At 35.4% G+C, this 22,662-nt stretch overlaps 2 protein-coding genes across 2 annotated transcripts; one reads left to right on the top strand and one right to left on the bottom strand.

Annotated features, from left to right (window-relative positions):
• Positions 1 to 281: 281 nt before the first annotated feature.
• l(3)07882 (Nucleolar protein 14 homolog l(3)07882) lies at positions 282 to 8,251 on the bottom strand. The gene is made up of 10 exons (XM_089646802.1): positions 7,920 to 8,251; positions 7,622 to 7,827; positions 7,434 to 7,534; positions 6,051 to 6,412; positions 5,319 to 5,455; positions 4,920 to 5,032; positions 3,720 to 4,318; positions 2,157 to 3,163; positions 1,207 to 1,362; positions 282 to 466 (listed from the first exon to the last, which is right to left on the bottom strand). The coding sequence occupies exons 1-10, from the start codon at positions 8,112 to 8,114 to the stop codon at positions 364 to 366; spliced, it is 2,979 nt and encodes a 992-aa protein (XP_089502928.1). The 5' UTR covers positions 8,115 to 8,251; the 3' UTR covers positions 282 to 363.
• Positions 8,252 to 8,463: 212 nt separating this feature from the next.
• Positions 8,464 to 14,875, top strand: LOC149411480 (cdc42 homolog). The gene is made up of 4 exons (XM_089646803.1): positions 8,464 to 8,770; positions 10,122 to 10,231; positions 11,812 to 12,009; positions 14,737 to 14,875. The coding sequence occupies exons 1-4, from the start codon at positions 8,593 to 8,595 to the stop codon at positions 14,824 to 14,826; spliced, it is 576 nt and encodes a 191-aa protein (XP_089502929.1). The 5' UTR covers positions 8,464 to 8,592; the 3' UTR covers positions 14,827 to 14,875.
• Positions 14,876 to 22,662: the final 7,787 nt, after the last annotated feature.

Below are 22,662 nucleotides of genomic sequence, written 5' to 3'. Positions count from 1 at the left end.
AACCATTTTAGCATGTTTCCTTATTCCTAGAGCAAATAGTTTTTGGATTAGTAGTTTGTGGGATACTTTGTCGAATGCCTTCGAAAAGTCTGTATATATACAGTCGACTTGTTTATTTTCTGCAAATGATTGTATAATGAAGTTTTGAAATACCGTTAAATTAGTTGCGGTGGATCTTCCTTTGATAAAACCGTGCTGTTTTTGATTAATTAATTTTATTAATTTGGGATAGATTTCATAAAATAGTTTTATAAAAAATAAGAATAAAAACAATAAATAAGAAAGTTTTGTAAATTAATTTTATCCTCGTCGAAAATAACATAATATTTATGAACAAATAATGATGTAATTGTAATGATGTGTCTATTTCTTCTTCTTTTTACTTCTCTGCATGGCGTTGAGTTCTCCCTGCTGCTCTGAAGCCTCGGAATAAATCCTCTTAACCTTCTCTTTACGAATGTTGTCACTGAAATAAAAAAAAAAACAAATAAAATATACGTTTTGTCAACCTTACCTACCCGGCTGTTGCACTTGTGATCCATAATTTTTCACTAAAACACATTCTCGAATATTGTGTCAAAATGTCATGTCATGGTATAGATTGCTTTGAAAAAGTTAATATTATTTCATAGCTAGACGTTAAATTAATTAATCACTAAATTCAAATGTGCCCATAAACAATGTTACAGACTTTTAATAATATACACATATTATGTAAAATTGCAAGAGTCCCCCATCTGTTTAGGGCTAGTGGAACTTCAGCATCCCCCAAATTGGGGAATGTTCTGAGACTGAAGGAAGTTGGTGAGGTGAAGGTTGGGAAGAACAAGTAAGAAAGAAGCTAAAAAAAGGATTCTCTCCTTAGTATGGCCAAAAGGTTAGGTGGCTCACTTAGGGTAGGTGCTCGAATCTTAACTATAAAGCAGAAAATTTGTTTATGTTAAGACTAAAGCAGCATAAACTCTCGAATGGCCAGCTTTGCCACCATGAAATTGCATAGATTTTTCTGTTGGGTAGTCAACATAAACTATGTACATATTATCATTTCTTTAATGAGCTATGGAGCTTGCGCAGCTATCGTAATGATGTATCAACATACAAATGATTCGTACTTGGAATGGATAAGATTCTTATATCTGCGTGGTTCAACTTAATACATAATATTATAATATACACTAGAGCTTTGCAACAATAATAATTCCGTACCTGTGAAGTTTATCCTTCAGTTTGTAGGCTCCAATGAAGGATCTGTCCCTCCTGATCTCTCTCAGCGCCCCCTTCATCTCCTTCTTGTGCTTGTAAACCAGCTTCTCGTGTTCAATCTTTTCCTTAGACATTCCTTTCTTGCTCTTAGAGTTGAATCTGTAAAAAGAAAATTATAACATGTATTAGTCAAGGGATTAACAATATACAGGAACTTCTCTCCAACAGCATAGAACGGATGGATGGCAAACAGAATGCTTTTGAATTAGTATCCTGAACTGTAGCTTCATGAACCTGTTCTTCATAAAACCTAGAACGCACATTTATTCTTACTCAACGGTTTTTGTCGATATCAAGTAACACCATGTGAACGGTAAAACTCATGGCTTGCTTTGAGGTCGGTTTTACTCGATCGAGTACATATGTGCTTACAAGGCTTAAAGGTTTATATGATGTAAAAAAGTATATGGATAATATGATCAAGTGAGTTGAATACTTGTGTAGGAACCAAAAGTAAGAAAAACAGACCTATGTGCAAACGAGAAGAAGTGAGTGAATGTGGATCAACAAAGTCTCCGAGGGTGAAATTAAGTGTTGGTTTGTTAGTTACAAATATATAAAAGGATTTTGTGTCCGAAAATTTGCATATTTATCCAAAAATGGTTATTTGATAATAATAATTGGCTAAAATAATTGAATTAATTTATTAAATTAATTGGCTAATTTGCATAGTGCTGTTTTTGTGAAAAATAGCCCAATAAAAAAAAAATAGCCCAACCTGTACGAGAAAAACTCAGGACCTTCCGGTATTGGGATGGTTATGAATCAAGCAACAGTAAAAGCATCCAAAAAAAATGCTAAATGCGCAAAACCATTTGAAAATATACCAAGCAACTCTTTTTGTTTCTTCTGGAGAAATAGGAAAATTTGTTAGATAAATCAGGAAAACTTACTGTTTTTCAACCGCAGGCTCGTACAACTTCAAAGACTTGGGTTTCTTATTCTCCGATACCAGCGGCACAAATGTCTTGGCCTTCAATGTCGTCTCCATCATATCAATTGTGCCAGTCAACCGTTTGGATACAGACTCTGGATAATCAGTTTTAGGTATCCTCTTCAACAAATCAAGATGGGGCTCAAAAAGCGTACGCTGAATTGTCAAGTCACCCGCCTGATTAAAGAAATCTTCTAATAATTTAATTGACGTAACCAAAACACGAGTTTTAAAGTCGTTATCTTGGTTTTCATTGATTAAATGACTAGCGAGCATCTTCCAACAATCAGAATCATTGATTTTTTCTGATTTGTTTAAAACTAACAGATTACTTCTTGGTCCATGAGGCTTCATTGGCTTCAAAACTTTAATTTGATGGTCTGGTAACGTTGGAATAGGCAGAAACAGTAATCCTCTTAAGAAGTTAAACGCCGCAGGTAGAATCCTCTTTGATAAAACTGTATATTCTGCTACCATTGTCGTGATGAACAATCCCTTGGCTACGTCTTTGTTGTTTTTAACTTTACAAGTCGTCAATAGCAGAGACATGAAGATGAAACACGGCGAAACGACCGGATGTTTCAAATCTGACGTCGGGAATAATAACGAGACCAGTTTAAAGAAAATTAATGTGTCCAGGTCGGGAAAAACAGTTGATTTATTTTTATATTCTTGGTATTTTTCTTTTATGACTTCCGCAATGCAGTTCTTTGTATTGGCAGTGTCCATCTGAGCAAGGTCGAAGAAGTGACTGCTGAGTCTATCTAAACACCTGAAGGCGTTGATCAATTCTTCTTCGGTCGTAACTGATTCTTCGCAGAATAGATCATTCACATATTGCAGGAGATAGGCGAAGAGTGTTCCCAGTTTGGCCTTGTTGCCTTCTTTTAGTTTGGGGTGGTTGCATTTGATTATTCTTTCCACTATTATAAACTGGTAATCTGGAGGCTGTTTCTCAAGTAATTCCTGAAAAAAATGTAGAAAGGAGAGAATTAATTTAACACATTTGAAAATGGAGTTTTAGACGTTCAGTGGCAACCACTCACAACAGTAACGAAAGCACCTAGCAGTGAATGAGTTAAAATCTAAGGCTTTCTCACAACAGAAGTTTAGGTTTTCAGTTCATTGATAACTACAACTAAAAAAATGTCTGACTCGGAACCCAGAAGTAAGAAACAAAATTTGTTTTTTCGATTCCTTCAAAAACCCTATAAGATATAATACACATGTACACATTTGAAGCTGCCACTAAGAGCTCCATTGTAACCACGAGAGGAGGCAACAGAGATACATTTGTGTGTTAGTGTTTTAATTATCTTCTATTTATATGTATAAAGAAGAGTGCGTGGCGGACATCGGTGGGGATTTAATTTTTTCTGCGACTAATGAAATTTTTCACACCTTGCCTAACAAGAGGGTCCCTGTCTACATTAAATTTCGAAAAACTCTGCGTAAAGCGCGGGTAACGCCGGGGACTTTCCAAAAAGTTTTCATAAGGCGTATTCATAAATAGAAAAATTACCTGTAGGGCTTCATAATTTTTGGGCATTTCAAATGTGAATGGTAATTCAGTGGCCGCCTTTTCCATCATCGCTTTCCTCGCCAGCAAATCTGCTTTAATTTTATCTACAGCTGTACTCTCCCCATTCTCCACTACAAAAGTGGTTTCTTTCAAATGACTGCTACTGATTACCCCTGACTGCAATAGCCTGAAATCTTCCTTAGACTTGGCACTGACTAAAGGAGCCAGATCAGGTTTAACAGTTTTTACTGATGATATGTTCAATACACCGGGAGTATCTGTTTTAGTAATCTTCGGAGAGGAAATGTTCAAAACAGGAGCTTCTTTTTTAACATTTTTTTCAGAGTCAGTTTTGACTTTTTTCGATGACGAAATATTCAGTACAGGTATTTTCCGTTTCTTGCTAACAGTTTCTTTTTCTTCGTCTTCACTGGAGGATTCCTGTTGGTCAGGTTCTCTGAGATCACATAGAGAATCGGCTTCACTTTCTTCTCCTGAATCGTCCACCTTTTCTTCTGCACTGCCATCACCAGCTTCTGACTCACTTCCTTCTTCATCTGAGCCATTCTTATCTTCATCACCGCTTTCCTCGTCTTCATCTAGAAATAAAACACAACAATAAAAAACATTAAAAAAATTACACTAAATTGGAGAAGGCACTTGGTCATAATAAAAATGACATAAATTCATGTTAAATGGGTGTCTACACATCTGTGCGCCCTGATATATAATAGCACATTAATCTATTTTGTGGGGCGTACTTAGCACATTAGTTCTCTGCTGGTGACTGACATTTTTTATTGCAAGGTTAGGTTAGGTATTAACAACCACATGAGCTTAGTAATAAAACACACCTCGTTTTTCTTTTGTGTGATCAAATATACGTCAAATTATTACTAAGCAATTACAAACTGTCATATTAGTGCGGGCGGTGGAGCACCGGTAAAAAGCTGATTCATATGTAGAGTGCTAACAAACAATTGCAAAACAGATTTATGGTATACATCGAGGTGCCTCATGTGTAGGCACTTCCATATAAAAAGGGGATTAATTATGAAGGAAGAAGATTATTCAAGGGAAAACAGAGTAAACAAGGTTATGTTAGGTTAGTTATTAATATAATAAATAACCAGTGAAAATAAAACCAAGCAGCCCGATAGAACTTTACATAAATAAAAATTATGAGTTAATAATAACTACCATTGTCCTTTTCAAATCTTTCAGGATTGAGTACTTTTCCTTCAGAATCATAGGCAACCATCATCTCAGGGTCTGAATCAACTTCAAAATCATCATCCAGGTCATCCGCCGATCTAAAATAAAAGTAACAGACAACATTATTATTAATAAACACAAGTTTTTCTATTATTCAGACAACAGACAGGATATCTCGGGATTAAAGCAAGTCCAGAACTAAAGTCCCATGAAGTTAGCCACTCCAAAACCAGGATATATTTCAGTTTCTAGTTTTTCCGAGGACTACGAGGGGAAACTGAATTTTAGCCGCATTCATATAAAAAAAACTAAAGCTCAAGTAGTGTAGAGGTTATGCACTAAAAAAAGCAATGTTGGTTTAATTGTAGAAAGAATAGGTTTTACCGATGTTTCGGTTTGGTGGCAGTCTTGTTCATGGAAGCCGTGCCATGCATTCTGGCTAATCTGTCTTGCTCTAACTTCTCCAACTTGTCTTTCTCCACCTTGGCTATTTCATCCTCACTCTTTAGTCTGTCAGATGGCTGAAAAAAAAATATTTTGAATTATTCCACGTGTGAAAGTCAATTAAACATTGAATTGCCTCGCTAGATTTTTAGCCGGCAACCTGTGGGATGGTGTCAAGAAGTTATCCCTTGCAATGGAGGTAGTTCTGGTTGTACATATATATTATAAATATGTACACTGTACACTAGCAGCCTTACTAAAGAAAAACTACTTCACATTTGTTAAATGGTGTTTTTGTTACACAGTGTATAAAGAATGTGAAAGTTAAGATTTGGCAACAATGTTTTATGTCTATTGAAATATCTTCACATATCGTGTTATGTACAGAAAATGATCAGTTTAATTTTGTTCATAAAATGATCAATTTTCACCACGTTTTTTAGTAAGACCATTGATATTTAGAATGGTAGATATTCTCAGTATCGTCCTGATGAGGGACAACTATTCAGAATCGAAACATTGCTTAAAAAGACTTGTCGTTCTTAGACAAAATCTGAAAAGCTGGATGCACGTCATAACCTTCATCTTTCTCATCTTCCCATAATCCCTCACTGGCTGTGGGCATTTGGGTCTCTTGTACAGTGATTCACAACAACAAACAATAATACTCACAGTTCCCCGAGGCTCGAATTTTAATTCCCTCATCATCTTATCATAGTCTTCGTTCTTCTTCTCATAATCGCTGAGGAGTTTCTCTATCAGAGACGGAGCTTCCACGGGCTTGCTCTTTTCCAGTTTCTCCACTTCCTTGTTAAAGTCCTTGGCCACGACCGGCTGCAGGTCCTTCCACTCAGTGTCCAGTTTCTCGGTCAGGTCCAGAGTCTCCTCCTTGAGTTTCTGCTTCTCCAACTTTCGCTTCTTGGATTCAATGATCAGCTGCTCGATGAGATCCTTTCGGGACAGGGCTCCGTCTCTCCCGTTCTCGTTCCTCGTGAGAACTCCTCCACCGAAATTGGCATCGGCGACAAAACCATCTGAAATAAGAATATAAAATAGAGCATGAGAATTTATATACAGCAGCAATTATTAACAGGGATATACATATATAAGATTGAACATAAATGTGAAATCACGGTTAAGAGGAAACTTAAAATTTGAATAATAGGTATTTTACAAAACTGGTGCTGTCACTGTTACCCCTCCTGAGTACTGAGCTAAAGGGACAATTGCACATCAGGTTGATTATACCTGAATAAAATCTTCAAAATCGAAAATTTTGTACTCCCGTTTTCTTCTCCAAAAACGAAGATTTTTTCAGCAACTGTATGTCTGTATGTTTTGCTTTTATATAAAAATACATTGTCAAATTTGTATACTGAACGTCTGTTGATGGTAATTTTAAAGATTTTTAGGGGTTCTAACTCCTAATAATAACTTATCAAGAAAGCAAAACGTAAGGGACGTGGCAATGGTTGATATCTATACTATATTAAAAATATTTGCACTAGTTTCAAAACCAGAGAGGAAATAGGGGAATATGTTTTTATGGACAAAGCGCCGCCCGCGATTCCTCTTAACCTATTAAAGGACGGAGCATAAAACAGAAAAATCATTTTTAAGCCTCCATACAGGAACCAATCATAAAATCAAAAGTTGAATCTAAAACTTTATTAGCCCAAGCGATGTTGATTTTGTTTTTCATACATTTTTCAAAGCATCAAGATAAAAATCGCATCGCAAATCTTAGAATGCTTGCATGTTCTCCGGAGACCCATCAGCAGTCCACTGGTTAGTCCAAATATTCAACATTTTTACGTAAACAATCTTCTGAGATAAACAAAATCCCTTTAATTTATATTAGGTAACTAGTTTATTATTAACTTTGAAACCATTAGGTATCTATTAGACATGGGAGCATTCCGCAAGTTAATCCACGGTGAAAATATGTTGCGTGAAGCCAAATATCTGACACAACTTATCCACTACTAGGGAAACAAACAGCGGACTGTACAGGAAAAAGATGTTTTCAATCCAATGTCTACAACTTTTTATTACCTTTCAAGTTGCCACCATATTGATTCCTCTCCATTTCTTCATCTTCCTCATCATCTGATCGAGGGTCATCAAACTTTTCAATCTCTTCTAAGGTTTGTCCTCTAGAAATATTATTGAATATTAATAAAAAGAAATGAAAAGACTAATAGGCTAACTTATCATAAAAACACCAGCTCTTGTTGATTTACCTATGAGTTAGAATTTCGTCTTCTGCTAGATTGTAAATACTTGTCTTATCAGATTTCATCTTATTCTGCTGAATTCTCTCCAGCGTAAACCTAGCCCCTATTTTATCTTCTTCAGTAAGAGCCACATTTTTCTCCCCGATTCTTTTATCAAGGAAAGTGTTTGTCTTGTTGACCAGTTTCAACTCATGTCCTAGTGTGTTTTTCCTCTGAAAGGATAAAACAAAACAATATTAGACAAAAATTAAATTTAAGAAAATGTTGACAGAAAGTAGCGACCGATTCAGATTAACTGTCTTACCTTTTTTAAAGCCTTGGCTCGAGACACTCCAGGTAATCCCCAGTCATTCTTTGACTTCTTTCCTAGAACTTTGAACTTCTCTTTATTTATGTGTACTTCAAAAGGGTTTAGATTACGTTTGGTTTTGGCCTGCGATTTCTTGGAGTGTAATTTATCGGCTTGTCCGAAATTCTTCTTGTTCTTAACTTTCACCATTTTGTCTAGCCTATTGTGTAATTTTCAAGTAAAACTGTTTATTTTTTGTGAAAATAAACAGATAACCTTTAAATCACTATTTTCAAAACTATACACACACGTGCCAAAATTTGACATAACATAGAAACATAGATAAAATAACGATTTCGTAGATTGCAAACAATGGCTAAAAAGTAAGAAGGTGAGTAAAATTCCAAACACCTAGTGAGAAATAAATTTCTTGTCTATTGTTTTGTGGCGTTTATCGGTTGAGTCATTTCTTTTTCTGGAACTGTTTTCTATGATTATAATCTGTCACCGTAGAAAACTTTTTGCCAGTGTTTAAAATTAGACGTTGTTTTTTTATCGAATCTCTCAAATATTACACGCATATTACACGCATTTTGTCACGTATTGATATTTCTAGTTTAAGTTAACGGTTCTGATGCGTGATACAGCTTCGCGATTTGACTAATCAATCTGTAAAACCGGCATTAAAATGCAGACAATAAAATGTGTGGTCGTCGGGGACGGCACGATGGGAAAAACTTGCTTACTTATCAGTTATACGACTAATAAGTTTCCTTCTGAATATGTACCCACGGTGTTTGATAACTACGCGGTAACTGTGATGATTGGAGGTGAACCTTATACCCTAGGATTGTTTGATACTGCAGGTATGCATTTTTTTTTATTCATTGCCTTAAATGGATTGGGTAATCGTGCGAAGTTGACATAATATTATTTGGCACAATTAGCACGTTATAGTACTCATGTTGATGTGGCTTATTGATTTTTTTGTTCATTATCAAGATAGATTTTCAACTATATGACCATGAGTTACAATATTATTTCTGAATCTAAAAATTCCTGTTAAAGACATCGCCACTTCAACAATCCTGTTAAACAATGATCGACTTCTATTCTATACTATATAAATGAGAGGTTCAATATTATTATTAAAACTTACAATCCATTGTTATTGTTACTGCTCTCCGCATTCAAAATAGAATTCCTCTTTTATGCATAGTTATCAGTTTACATTATGATAAAGATGGAGATGTTTTGCAACACTCTTTGTAAGACAATGCCATTTCCCACTGAAGCAAGTGTTCCTAGATTCCATTCTCGCTGCAGTGTAAACCCTAATTGATGTGAATATTTTCTGTGCACACATTATGATCACTATTGGTTGGTGGGTTGTGATGTAGATTTGCTAAAGGGCGCTACAGATCATTCAATTTGGCTGTACGGTTGTATCAATCTGGTTGAGTTGAACTGTGTGGAGATGCATTGTATTTGTTAGGGGGGCGTGGCTATCAAATTGAACGGTTGTCCTGCCAGAGCATCCAACCACCATGCAACCACCCAACCCCCAGCCAAGTTGGATCGTCTGTACTACGATTGGGTGGTTGAACCAATTTTACTCAGTCTGCCCAGGGAGCCGTTGTGCGTAGTTGTTTGTGAGTACACATTTAACAAATAAAATGATGAGAATTTAACTTGATTGTGGGATACTGCAAGCATGATGTACTCTGATAGAGATACTAGGAATGAAACTCTTGTGATTATTTTGGAGCTGTTCAAATATATTGAAAAGGATGCAACAAATGAGACCGTATAAAGATTTTTTAAAAATTCTTTTATTAGCATATGACACAAAAAATGATCGCAAATTTTAGTTTTTTTGTTAAAGTAAGAGGCATGCTGCGCATGTTCCCCGGAGGAGCAACTGACGAAATTGAACCAACCATCGCGTTATCTGTATCCAACACTCAATGGTTGACACCCAACGGTACCACCAACCAGATTCAATGGTCTTTAGGGGGTTCAAATTTATATTATTATTGGAAGTGCAATTTTGAAACCTTTGTGTGGAGCTATTTTCGCCTTTTGGGTATGGCATTAAATATTGGTTTTATATAATATGTACATAGTTTTGTGTTTCATAAGACCAGAGTTAGCATATACATTTTTTTAAAGGTGGCTGTCTTATTGCAAATAATATATTATTTTGTATTTTTTTAGGCCAGGAAGATTACGATAGGCTTCGACCCCTGAGCTATCCACAGACTGATGTCTTCCTCGTGTGCTTTTCCGTTGTTCATCCAAATTCTTTTGAAAATGTCAGGGAAAAGGTAAGAATAAATACATTGCTTACTAAAACTTCAAAATTGTCCGCTCTGATGAATATTATAATTTTTTGGAGGATTGTGATTATCGCCAATTTAAATGGGTTGTTGGCTGGATGATTCTGTGGTTCTCCAATCCGCAGAATCCAAGGTGAAGTGATTACTCTCGGTGTGTAAAAATCAGAATTCGAATATTTTCAATTTAGTTTTTATTTTAACAAACTCACGTTACAATAATTTTATGAACAGAACAGATCGCGTACGTTAGAGGGGTTTTAGAACTAAACCGGCGGCTGAGACCACTGGAGAGAGAATGAAATGATTTCCGCGTTAGGCATCTCGCGCGTTGTAATGTTACCAGTCGCACGTGAATGTGGGGAACTGTAAATATTGTCAACTCCCTATTTAAGTTACCCTACAATTGATTGTACTCACCTACTTAAAAACAAAACAGTTATTTGAAGGGAAGGTGATAAATTGGAGTAGTTACCTGATTGTAATATTTTCCTTCATATTTTAATATTTTTCATTTTTAAGTTTACTGAAAAATCAAAGGGAGTTTTAATAAAAAAAACTTTTGAGAAGGGAAACTGGTTGGGGAATAGTGAGGTTAGAGGTATGTGTAAATTAGAAATATAATATTGTTAATTGAGGTTTTTTTATGGTAAAAAGAGCTTTGTTTGTATGAGTATAATGTGGTTCCAACATAAGAAGTTTTCTCTATTCAGTCCCTTGAAAACTGAAATTACAAAATGGCCTAATTTGGGCCTTTATAAGTCAGATATCGAAATACGCAAACTGTGTATTAAATTTAATGGTAAACTTGTCGATTTCCGCTTTATGCTTAATATGATTTTTTTTAATAAATAACACTTGGTTTCAACTTAATTATTACAAGAAACAACTATTTATGTCGAGGGAGATGGTATAAGATGCATTAAAATTCCATTTTTTCTCAATGTTAAGTTTGAAGGTTAGGAAATACGCATAAAGCATTAGACACATTACGCTATATGCTATACGCATAATGCACAATTTGGGCATTGCCTATACTATATGCTTAGGTCCTACACACTATTCTATAATCTTCCTCACGAGAGGGGGTCAGATCCATTGGGGAACTGCCGCAGAATATAATTTATTTGTATGGAATCTGTCACCTTGACAGATGACAGCTGCGTAATTACGGCGCTCCGTAAATTGTCCTACGGCTGGAGAAGGGGTCGCATAATTTTCAAATATCGTCTGGCTAGCAAATCACGGCTCATCATGTTCGCCACGCCCACACTTATAACACATCATCTTTCAATTGTGAGTTATTTAAAAGTCTTTGAGCTTATAGCCTAATCGGTCACCTCCTTAAATGATTAAAATAATCCAAACTAACAACTTAAAAACCTAATTTGTGCATGTTTACTTAAACCCCCCACTTAAATAGTTGTCTCCATTTGATATTTAAGGTGAAATCAAGTGTTGTTTTTTTAAAGAGCCTTTGCATGAAGCGGAATTCGATAACTTTACCTATTTAATAACTAAAAATTGCGTTAATGGCTAAATGGCATGTCTAATTGTATGATTGTTTCTAGTGGGTGCCCGAGATAACGCATCACTGCCAGAAGACCCCCTTCCTGCTAGTGGGCACGCAGGTGGACCTACGAGACGACCCCGCCCAGCTGGAGAAGCTCGCTAAGAACAAGCAGCGGCCCCTGACACTGGAGCAGGGAGAGAAGCTGGCCCGAGAGCTTAGAGCTGTCAAGTACGTGGAGTGCTCGGCCCTGACGCAGGTTAGTCACTTTGATTACTACATACTTCATTGGCCTCCGTCCATTGTGGATCCAGCCTCTCTTCATATGGCCTCTGGAGTTGATTTCTTCAGCTTTGTCTGCTACCTTTCTGTGAATATTATTAGGGGTTTAATGTTTTCAACTAACTATCCTAAGATACTGTGGACACTCGAACCAAGCTCGCCAAACTGGGAACTCGAACGTGGAGAAGCTCGTGATCTATGTTCATGCCCACGATGACCGTGTGGAGGGGGGGAGGCAACTGGAGTGGGGATCCTCAGAAATGAGGCAATGTCTCAAGAAAACAACAGCTCTATGAAGATTCTGTATGGAGGGTTTGTCTTTGGAAGCGAAGGACTAAACTTGCTTCTTGAAGACACCCAAGTTTGGCTGTACATTTTTAGTTATTTTCTAGCTTTTTTACCAGTTTTTTTTTTACCAAATTGGCGCTATATAATTATGTTATAGAATGGAGGAAAGACAAGACATTTTGCATTTAAGCTGTTAGTCATTCTCATGTGTCAAATAATGTCATGCCACATTCCACCATAGAGAATTGAGACTGTTGACTTTGCTCAAATTTCACTTGATTAATCATATTGCTACTTGTCTATCATAAATAATCTGATATCTAATCCTTAATATTAGTAACGTGACTCTTCATTGTTTTGGAGTTCAACTTACATATGATGAATGTATTGAAGAAGGCATGCGATGCCAAGCACATTAAACTGTACGTACAGAAGAACCCCGATAATTCGAAATTTTAGCCATAAAATTAACCGCTGAAATTTGAAATTTTTTCGTGTAATTCGAAAAAATTCGATTTTTGCGAAAATAAATCATTCGCAAATCTGAATCTAAAAAGACAGCCGTGGCGGTAAAACGCGGAAAAAAGTGTTTTTATGTGGTTCTACACCGTCCTAATTAGTAATAATATTTTGTAAATCTGAATCGATTATTATAAAAGAAATTGACTGCATTTGGGAAATTTTTAATTTAAAAAATTAATTAAAAATTTCCCAAATGCAGTCAGATTCCTTTTATAGTCATTGAGGTAAATCAGAAGGTTTTATTTAAAAATATTTCGTATAATCCATGTCCAGCGATTCCGAATAATTACCAGAGTGTTTTATAAAGAACAAAATCTTTATAATAACCTACCAGAAGTCTTAAAGCAAGCTAAAAGTCTTTGCTCTTTTCTTAGGATATGTGCTATATAAAAAAAAAATTATGATCTGTATGTTTGGGGATGTGGTAAGGAGACAAATGAAAGAGGTAGGTTGTGATGTCACAGCGTTTATTTAAGTTTGTGCAGTTGTGAGATGACTCCGGACCGATGCTCATGTAGTTGGTGGATGTAGATCCACGGTGAATTCCCCAGGCCGTAGATCGACACCCCGGCAGTAGATATTGGCAGCGGCGATCCTCCATGTCGAAGAGCAACGTGTAAAGCCAGGCGTAAGCGGCGATGATGGCGGTGGAGTAATCGAGGCAATAAAGTCAGTGGCTCGAAACCGCGTTGGTGGAGATCGGACTTGTGGATGTGTTCAGCACTGGGGATGACCTTGAGACTTCCTGGTACTCCAGTGTGAAGCAAGAGAGACAAAGATACGATTGACCTGGTCGGCAGATGCGCAGGCCGGCGAAGATGTCGCAGGGCCAAGGCACAGACCAGCGAAGATGTCGCAGGGTCTAGGCGCGTGGGGACCGCAGGCCAGGGATGATATACAAGGCCAAGGCGCTAATGTAATCCCGCAGAGTTGATGATTATCTGTAGCCTTTTTTTTTAAATTTTTTTTTTATAGTGAATACCTCACAAGAGTCCCAACTGCTCCCGTCTGGAGCCAGTGAGACTATGGCATCCCCAATTGGGGGATGTTGTGAGGCAGAAGGTAAGTGGGGAAGGGAAAGAGGAAGGTGGGGAAGTACCTGGCTATTCAGATCTAGTCACTAAAAACGGCTAAAGCCATTTGGAGCAACGTTTCAATTCTGAATGGTGGTCTTACACCAGGGCGATACTGGTAGTATCTTCCACTCTGGAACGTGCCGCAAATATACTATATATTATTTTAATTAATTAATTGTGAAATAACACAAATTAATCAAATAAAATTTATTTGCGCACGCCGGGTTCGAACCCGCGACCTTCGGAATGGCAGTCCAATGCGTTACCACTGGACTATGCCGGCCGTCATAGTCCAGCCTTTCCTTTAAGGTTCATGCAATGCTGGGCATAGTAGGTCCGTAGCCCATGGCGGCGCGGTGAGGTAGGAAGCGGGGCGCGGCGCTGGGGCTACTGCCCGTCTCAGTTGTCGCTTGCCGCTCGTATGGTACTAACTTGTAAGACTGACTGTTGACTGACTGAGTAAGTACCTCTTGACGCTGCCATTTATATAGGCGTAAATGCGATCGATAATAATCCAGCGAGTAGGTAGATGCGCCGTACCTTTCGATGTTTCGCTAGTAGGTTCTAAGGCGATGCGGGTTGCATGGGCGAATGTTCCCGAATATTCTAGTAACCTACCACTACGTTTGCAAAGCTACCTGTTATTTTAGTTTCTTTTACATCAAAATTTATCTGTATTTCTTACTTACCTAACCTTTATTTTTTAAAATTTTTATATTTTTTCCTACTAGATGTAAGAAAAAGAATCTTCCAAAATATCACTTGTGTCATCACAATTTTAATATCGCCACATCAATTTTATCCATTTCATTTTTCAGAAAGGCTTGAAGAACGTCTTCGACGAAGCAATCTTGGCCGCCCTGCAACCGCCGGATCCCATCAAACCTAAGAAGTGTCTCATCCTCTGATTTGCGACAAAACTTCTTTCACAGAGTCTTGTCGTTACCGTGTCAAATAACTTAATGTATAGATTTTCTCTCACACAGCGTAAACCAATCCCATTTACACAATAATATTATTATTTATGATAATGTAAATGATTTGTGCTTATTAATATAATGTATTGGAATCTTCAAAGCTAAATGTTTATCTACAATATACTAGGCTAGTCATCTGCAATAAGAGTAAGCGATGAAATATAATTAAACATATCTCACCGTTTACCTTGATTGATTCATATCATAGATAATAGAAACAAGGGTATAAGAACCATTATTATTATGAAACTTCACACCAATGCACGTCGGCATTATCGTTCACCCATACTACAACAAATCGCATCTACTCACAGCGGCATCCAAACTTTGTTTCTACCTAAACACCAAACACAACTTTTATTTTCTCCGTCGCTTTGATAGTCTGTTTAGTATGGTGAGAGCTCGACAACAGTCAGCACCCTCCCATGCCATGTCTTCCTTTGTTTCTATTATCCATGGTTCATAATATTGATTTAATACATTGATGATAAAACATTGGTTTCATGTTAGAACTGAGATTACCCGGTATTTTGATTTTACAAGATTACTTCATTACGGGTCACTTTCGGTACTACGAAAGTCAATCTTTTGTACTTTATATCAGTTACTGTTATGTATCATCAGGGTGGAGACACATTACGCTTACGTTGGCCTATTTCGATAAATCGCTCGCCGTACACTACCAATGGGAATGTATGGCGAGCGATATGCTGAAATATGTCAAGCCACGAGAAAATAGAGGGCTTATAGCGTGGTCTGTCACAGGCATTAAGGAATGGATATTGCATAAATTCATATGTCAATATTATGTAAATACCTACATACTTCTTATTTATGTGCATTTCAAGCAATTTTTTTGCATAGTTATAATATTTTAGTGCAAGAGTTTTAGATCATATATATTATTATCAAACATATTTTTCGAAAGCATACTGATCCGTTTCCTAGTTATACAGCTTCATATATAAAAAAGGTTTAGATTTAACCATTTGCGACCTGAAGGGTAATTCTGTATCTTTTGCTTTAGCCTAATGGGGTAGACACATTATGTTATATGCATCAAAGCGTTTTATATAACATCACATCGCTCGCCATACAATCCCATACAGACCTGTCACACCAGACGATGTGTTATACGTGTGGGTGTGACGACGATGATACACCGTGATCTGCTAGCCAAGCGATATTTGAAAATGATGCGACCCCTACGGCAGGAGAGGGGGTCAGATCAATTTACGTAGGCTGTCATCTGCAAGGTGACAGATACCATTCAAAGAAATGAAATTCCCCAGCAGTTCCCAATTAATTTAACCACCTCTCCTTAGGTAGATTATTGCGTATGTATGATGTAATCTGCATAGCCCACTCCCAAACAAGCGTTAATGCGTGTAGCGTAGTGTGTTTAAGCCTTTGAATGGTAAATCGGCCGTAAACAACACATTTTCACAGTTTTCCCAAACACGGTATTCCATATCTTGCTAACAAGCTAAATACGTTATATGTAATAAGCGTTAAGAGACAAATATATATTATACTGTAACATAAATGCCAGAAATGACGGTGTGTTTACCGCATAACCTGCGTTACAAGCCGGCAGTCACAGACAAATTTGCGAATGTCAATGTGTTTAAAAATCATTAAAACAATACTTCAAAAGGATATTAATTTATGAATGCCTATTAGGCTTTTACTATCAAATATGTAAGTAGTTATAATATGGCAATCTTTTATGTATTTCATACAATAAGTTATTTTACACAACAAAATATCTTGTAAATTCTCAATTGAATGATGCTTATTACATGTAGCCTTTGAATATGCGACTTTTGCTCATCATTATTTGAAGACATTGTCTAATGAATGTTTTTTTTTACCAAACCACGAGCCACTACGATGTTCCAATGAACCTATTATTATAGATGTTGTTCTTGTCTTTAGAAACAATCGCAGCTGGTTATCTCCGCGTGAGGTGTGCCCTTCTAACCAATTAATCCAACGTCAACACACAAACAAGAATAGACAAGCTAGAGAAATTTGACAGCCGTTAACACACGACGGATGTCTTTCAACTTCCAACGGCTAACCTAATGTAGTGCAAAGTTTTGAGATACGGATTACCGGTTTAGCCTTTTTGTGTTAATTGTTTCGGAACACTAACGTAACACAACATCTAACGCAAAAGTTACAGATTGACCGGTATGTATTCATTCTGGCAGACATGTTTTTTTTGTGGTTGTGTGAGTCTAGTAATCATAGTTGTATGAGTCTAGTAATAATCTATGATCCAATAAATGATGTCTTAAGGGGTATTATATTACAGAACTGATAATAAGAAGGTTTTAAAAATGGTTGTCTTAATAATAAATAATCACAAAGGACAGTAGTCTTCCAATTTAAAACATTGCTTCCTGTTTTCTTTGTTTACGACACGTAATATTCATAAATGAAAGTTTAACCCCTTGTACCCCTATAAGCCGTTGTGGCCACGCACGTCACGAAACACTACAATTGCAGAGTTGACCTTATGCATTCATTTTGCCTTTGGATTCTACTGATTTTGTCAAATGCAAAAATCAAAATGTCGCTTTATCAAGCATGGTATTAGTAAAAAAAATGTACTTTTATTTATTGAATATTCTCATTTTGGCTATACCAGGGTGCACTAATTTTTTGTAAGTTATTTACTGAGTTCAAATGCCTTGTAAATAAATCTTGCTTGCCTTTCATAACTTAGAATAGCAATGTAATCATTTGCCTAAGAATGTGTGTGGCTTGTTCAATTTTGTACTTTGGTAATAAAATTAAAATAATTTACCCGATAAAGGTAATTTATGATAACATATTTTTGTTCATCATAGGAATTCAAAAACAACTTTTTGCAATTTTTTAAATTTAAAAAAAAAATATATGGGTGACTCCATAAGTCGATAGTGACATTTGTATAGTGGAGTATTTAGTAGATCCTTTGATATTGGGTGGCTCAAAATAACCTAGCTAAAAGTTAAACACATAATTTGGTAATGCATTTTCCAATAGTATAAAATATTGTTTTTGATTAGATCAGATTTTTTTCATTACTATTTATGTTCCTTATTAATTTTATGACTATCACGCCGCTCGTGTACAGAATTGTTACGCTTCAGCGATAACTGCTACACAACATGAGTCGACTTAGTTCAGTCGAGTAGGCAGGCTACGTTACTCATAACGCACTGTTAAAAAATTATATTTGTTGCCTGTTCATTGAAGTATTTTAGTACATGTTCCAAACATGATAAACATGAATCTGATAAGTGCTCCATTTGCATTATGTATATCAAAATACATAATAATGCACCTCTTTTGGGTCTCTTAAGTCTATGATATCACCAAAGATTTTAAATGAACACATAATAATCTTTTATGTATGTTGTGAAAAGTATTATAATTTTATTTATTAATTTGTAATTACACCTTTATATTTTATTTTATTTCTTTCTTAAATTTACTTGTGTTATTTGTACCGTAATTTTGCACAACTATTGTCTTACGGTTCCATGGCAACTCAGCACAGTGACAATTCGACCCACTTTAGAAAAAGTGATATTTAAAAAACAAGTCATTAAAAGTGATGAATTTTTTTTTTGTATAAAAACCTAACCTATATAACATGGTTTTTTTCATCACTTGTCATGACTTCATATCACTTCTGAAGAGTGTGTTGAATTCCCACTGTCCTGAGTTGCCTGGTTACCGGTCGTAAGCCACAACTGTAGTTCAATCACCCACGCACACGAAAACATTGACCATAGTTGTGTTATGAAGTATACAACTATAGTTCAAAGTTTATTTTTATATAATTCAAATATATATAGAATAACAAAAGGTTTTTTAACTCATAGTCAATTTTGTTGACTTTTGGGGACAGCTCATATGGTCACATGGAAATCGTTGTGTCTCCCATACCCTCATAGTTAGAAATATGAACTAAACTGAGTTAGAAAGAGAAAACGCCAAGCTTTGTTTCCAAATATAGAAGTTAACCACAGAAGAATTTAAATGCCCACCCTCTATTCAACAAAAGTTCCGAACGTAATTTTGTCAAAAAAGTGTATTTTTTGTTTATCAGTTATTTTAGCTTAATTTTTAGATAAAAAACGCAATTACTTTTAAAACTTTATCACATTTGCTTTCTTAAATTTAATAAACTTATGTTTATTTCTAATAATAACCTTTCAAAAACAGCTTTTAGTGTTACCAGATGGTAGACCTAGCCAGAAAGTAATAATGAAATACGCGACCAGTTCCTACAATATTAAATGACTTTAGCCAACTTGAACACTGAAATAGTTATTTTTCTACTGAAATCCAAAGCTGCTTCTAACACACTGCACAATCTTTTTTATCAATTTATTCTGCATATTTATTGCATTATGTTTTTTGATTAATAACTTAGCTCACACTGCATTTTATGGTTACATACTAATACTAGGTAGTGTTGTAATATTTATACTTCATATTGTATTATTATTTATTTGTACATAATTTAAACTTAAAACCAAGTTAACCCCTCCGACTTTTCGCGAACTTGAAGCTAAGATGTCTTTACCGAAATGTCAATTTCACGAAAACGTTGTGTTATTACCGCCTCACAATCAAAGCTCTATAAATGAAACATTACTGAACGGAGCCGAATAGTAAAAACTGTTTTAGAAAGGTTACAAAATAGGCTTTCAAATTGTTGTATCATAAATAAATATTAACATTTGTAAATATTTAAATTTAGAATGGAAACATGAAAAAATTGTAAAAATGACTCACCTGTAATGTTTTATGTAAAAACGATACTAAAATCACGGATAATGTAAAAAAAAAAACACTTATTTCATCGTACAAATGTACAATAAACAATTCTGTCACTTCACTTTTTGACCATTTCATACAAAATATATTTTTAAAAAAATAATTAAACTTGCGAGGCGGGTCGGCACGTCAAACGGCTTTCTTGGCGTCGTTTTACGATTTGGCGGGTAAAATTTGCTTCCACTGAGTAGGTCTTTTTACGGGTTTCTATGGATAACTTTGAATAGAGATGTGAAGCTTCATTCAATACGAATATTCTACTTTTTGTTTTAGGGATGTCACTAGAAGAATAACGGAGTTATGACGATTTTTGTGGAAACACACGCGTTGACGTGTAAACACGCTTATTGTACTTGACTGCTATCGTTATTTTATCGTGTATATCTGCTTACGTTGCTGACCGGTTAAATGTGTGCTAACATGTAACTCTCTAATTTAGGCTGTTTAGGTGTGTTTCAAATTCCTTCCCATTTGATGACCATCAAATCTACGATCGGCACCAATTATAATTTCGATTTTCGGCCTTTGATCCAATTGTGATCAGCTGTCAACCATAATAGTCAGTTTTTCAATCGATTTTCACTGATCATAATTTAATTTAAAGTTAAAATGATAATAAGAGTCAGCGAAAAAGAAAGCATTCAAGTGCCAATATTTTTTAATGGTGCTGTTATTTTCATTTGATGGTTATCAATTGTGTTGGGAGTTTTAAACACTTCAACCTTATTTAATTTAACACACTAGTTTTTTGTATCAATTTTTTTGGGAGTTTACACCTCAACCTTATTTAATTTAACACTCATGTTTTTTAATATCAAATGTGTTAGGAGTTTACAACTCAACCTTATTTAATTTAACACATATGTTTTTTGTATCAAATGTGTTAGGAGTTTACACCTCAACCTTATTTAATTTAACACTCATGTTTTTTAATATCAAATGTTTTGGGAGTTTACACCTCAACCTTATTTAATTTAACACACATGTTTTTTTGTATCAAACGTGTTGGGAGTTTACACCTAAACCTTATTTAATTTAACCCACATGTTTTTTTGTATCAAACGTGTTGGGAGTTTACACCTAAACCTTATTTAATTTAACACACATGTTTTTTTGTATCAAACGTGGTGGGAGTTTACACCTAAACCTTATTTAATTTAACATACATGTTTTTTTGTATCAAACGTGTTGGGAGTTTACACCTAAACCTTATTTAATTTAACCCACATGTTTTTTTGTATCAAACGTGTTGGGAGTTTACACCTAAACCTTATTTAATTTAACATACATGTTTTTTTGTATCAAACGTGTTGGGAGTTTACACCTAAACCTTATTTAATTTAACATACATGTTTTTTTGTATCAAACGTGTTGGGAGTTTACACCTAAACCATATTTAATTTAACACACATGTTTTTTTGTATCAAACGTGTTGGGAGTTTACACCTCAACCTTATTTAATTTAACACACATGTTTTTGTATCCCTTATTGCAATTTTTGTCTTTAGTTAAGACCATCTATGCAGTTACTTCGTGAACTTTAATATGTTTGATTTATTTTTTATTATGTGTGAGAACTTCACTATGTATCACATAAAAAAGTAATTTTACCAAATGCATTTCTAAGAAATTTTTATTTGTTATCAAAATTCCTATTCAAATATTGTACTTTGGCTTAAGAAATTATGTTTATACGGTGAAATACACATACTTATTATAAGGTTCCCATACAAGAAGATTTTTCTGGTTCTTTATAAGAGACTTTCACTGTGAAAAGCTGTTTGTTAACATTTTCCACAGGATAGAATAAATAAATATGATTTTTATTCTCTGGAAAAGTATTTTTTCAATTTTTTTAATTATATTCTGTCCTGATGTATTTACTGCAATGTAAATACTGAATGTATTTACTGCAAAATAATGTTTTATTTATTTATTATTTTTTTAGCTACTACATACATCTTCCAGTCAATATTTTTGTAATAAATATTTATAAAATGTATTAATTTTATTGATTATTTATTAAGGTTTAGATTATGCACTGTAACAAAATGAATCTAATTTTGAATTATTTCTGACCCCAGTATTTTGATTTACATAGAACACTGAGTGGATAACTGATAGAAGTGTGTTATGGAGGTGTCAGTATGCTTACTTCGGGTCAAATTCGTAAAACATTTCAAATACGTATGGAAATTATTATTTTTTTTTACAAATTATCGATTTCTCGGCCTGTTTGGGGCCAAGAGTCGAAAGGTTTTACGTAAAATGGCGAAAATTTTAAACCTCAACCTTATAGGAGTAAATTGAAAAAAACATTTATGGGGAAAAGATTTCTTTTTTACTAGCAGTATTATTAGGCCCTTCATACCTGGAGATACTTAGAAGCTACGTGACTGTGTTGCAACCATAAGTAGCCTACTGATATGCTACCTGAATTTTTTTTTACATTAGTTCGACACAGGAGGGCCGGCATAGTCTGGTAACGCATTGGACTGCCATTCCGAAGGTCGCGGGTTCGAACCCGGCGTGCGCAAATAAATTTTATTTGATTAATTTGTGTTATTTCACAATTAATTAATTAAAATAATATATAGTATATTTGCGGCACGTTCCAGATTGGAAGATACTACCAGTATCGCCCTGGTGTAAGACCACCATTCAGAATTGAAACGTTGCTCCAAATGGCTTTAGCCGTGTTTAGTGACTAGATCTGAATAGCCAGGTACTTCCCCACCTTCCTCTTTCCCTTCCCCACTTACCTTCAGCCTCACAACATCCCCCAATTGGGGATGCCATAGTCTCACTGGCTCCAGACGGGAGCAGTTGGGACTCTTGTGAGGTATTCACTATAAAAAAAAAAGGAGGCTCTGAGGAAAATAATTTCCCCCAGGGTCTATGTCGTCTTTGGGGATGCTGTGTGGA

The sequence above is a fragment of the Hesperophylax consimilis genome, chromosome 25 (genome assembly GCF_061612785.1).
Source record: "Hesperophylax consimilis isolate HC1 chromosome 25, BYU_Hcon_1.0, whole genome shotgun sequence".
NCBI lineage: Eukaryota > Metazoa > Arthropoda > Insecta > Trichoptera > Limnephilidae > Hesperophylax > Hesperophylax consimilis.
Note: the sequence above shows the minus strand (reverse complement) of the source record. Positions and strands in the feature narration are given on the sequence as shown.

Bases quoted from the DNA above. Each gene is read 5' to 3' on its own strand.
- LOC149411480 (XM_089646803.1), top strand. From the start codon at position 8,593: ATGCAGACAATAAAATGTGTGGTCGTCGGGGACGGCACGATGGGAAAA. The intron at 8,771-10,121 runs GTATGCATTTTT...GTATTTTTTTAG, and splicing joins AGGATTGTTTGATACTGCAG to GCCAGGAAGATTACGATAGG. The intron at 12,010-14,736 runs GTTAGTCACTTT...TTCATTTTTCAG, and splicing joins AGTGCTCGGCCCTGACGCAG to AAAGGCTTGAAGAACGTCTT.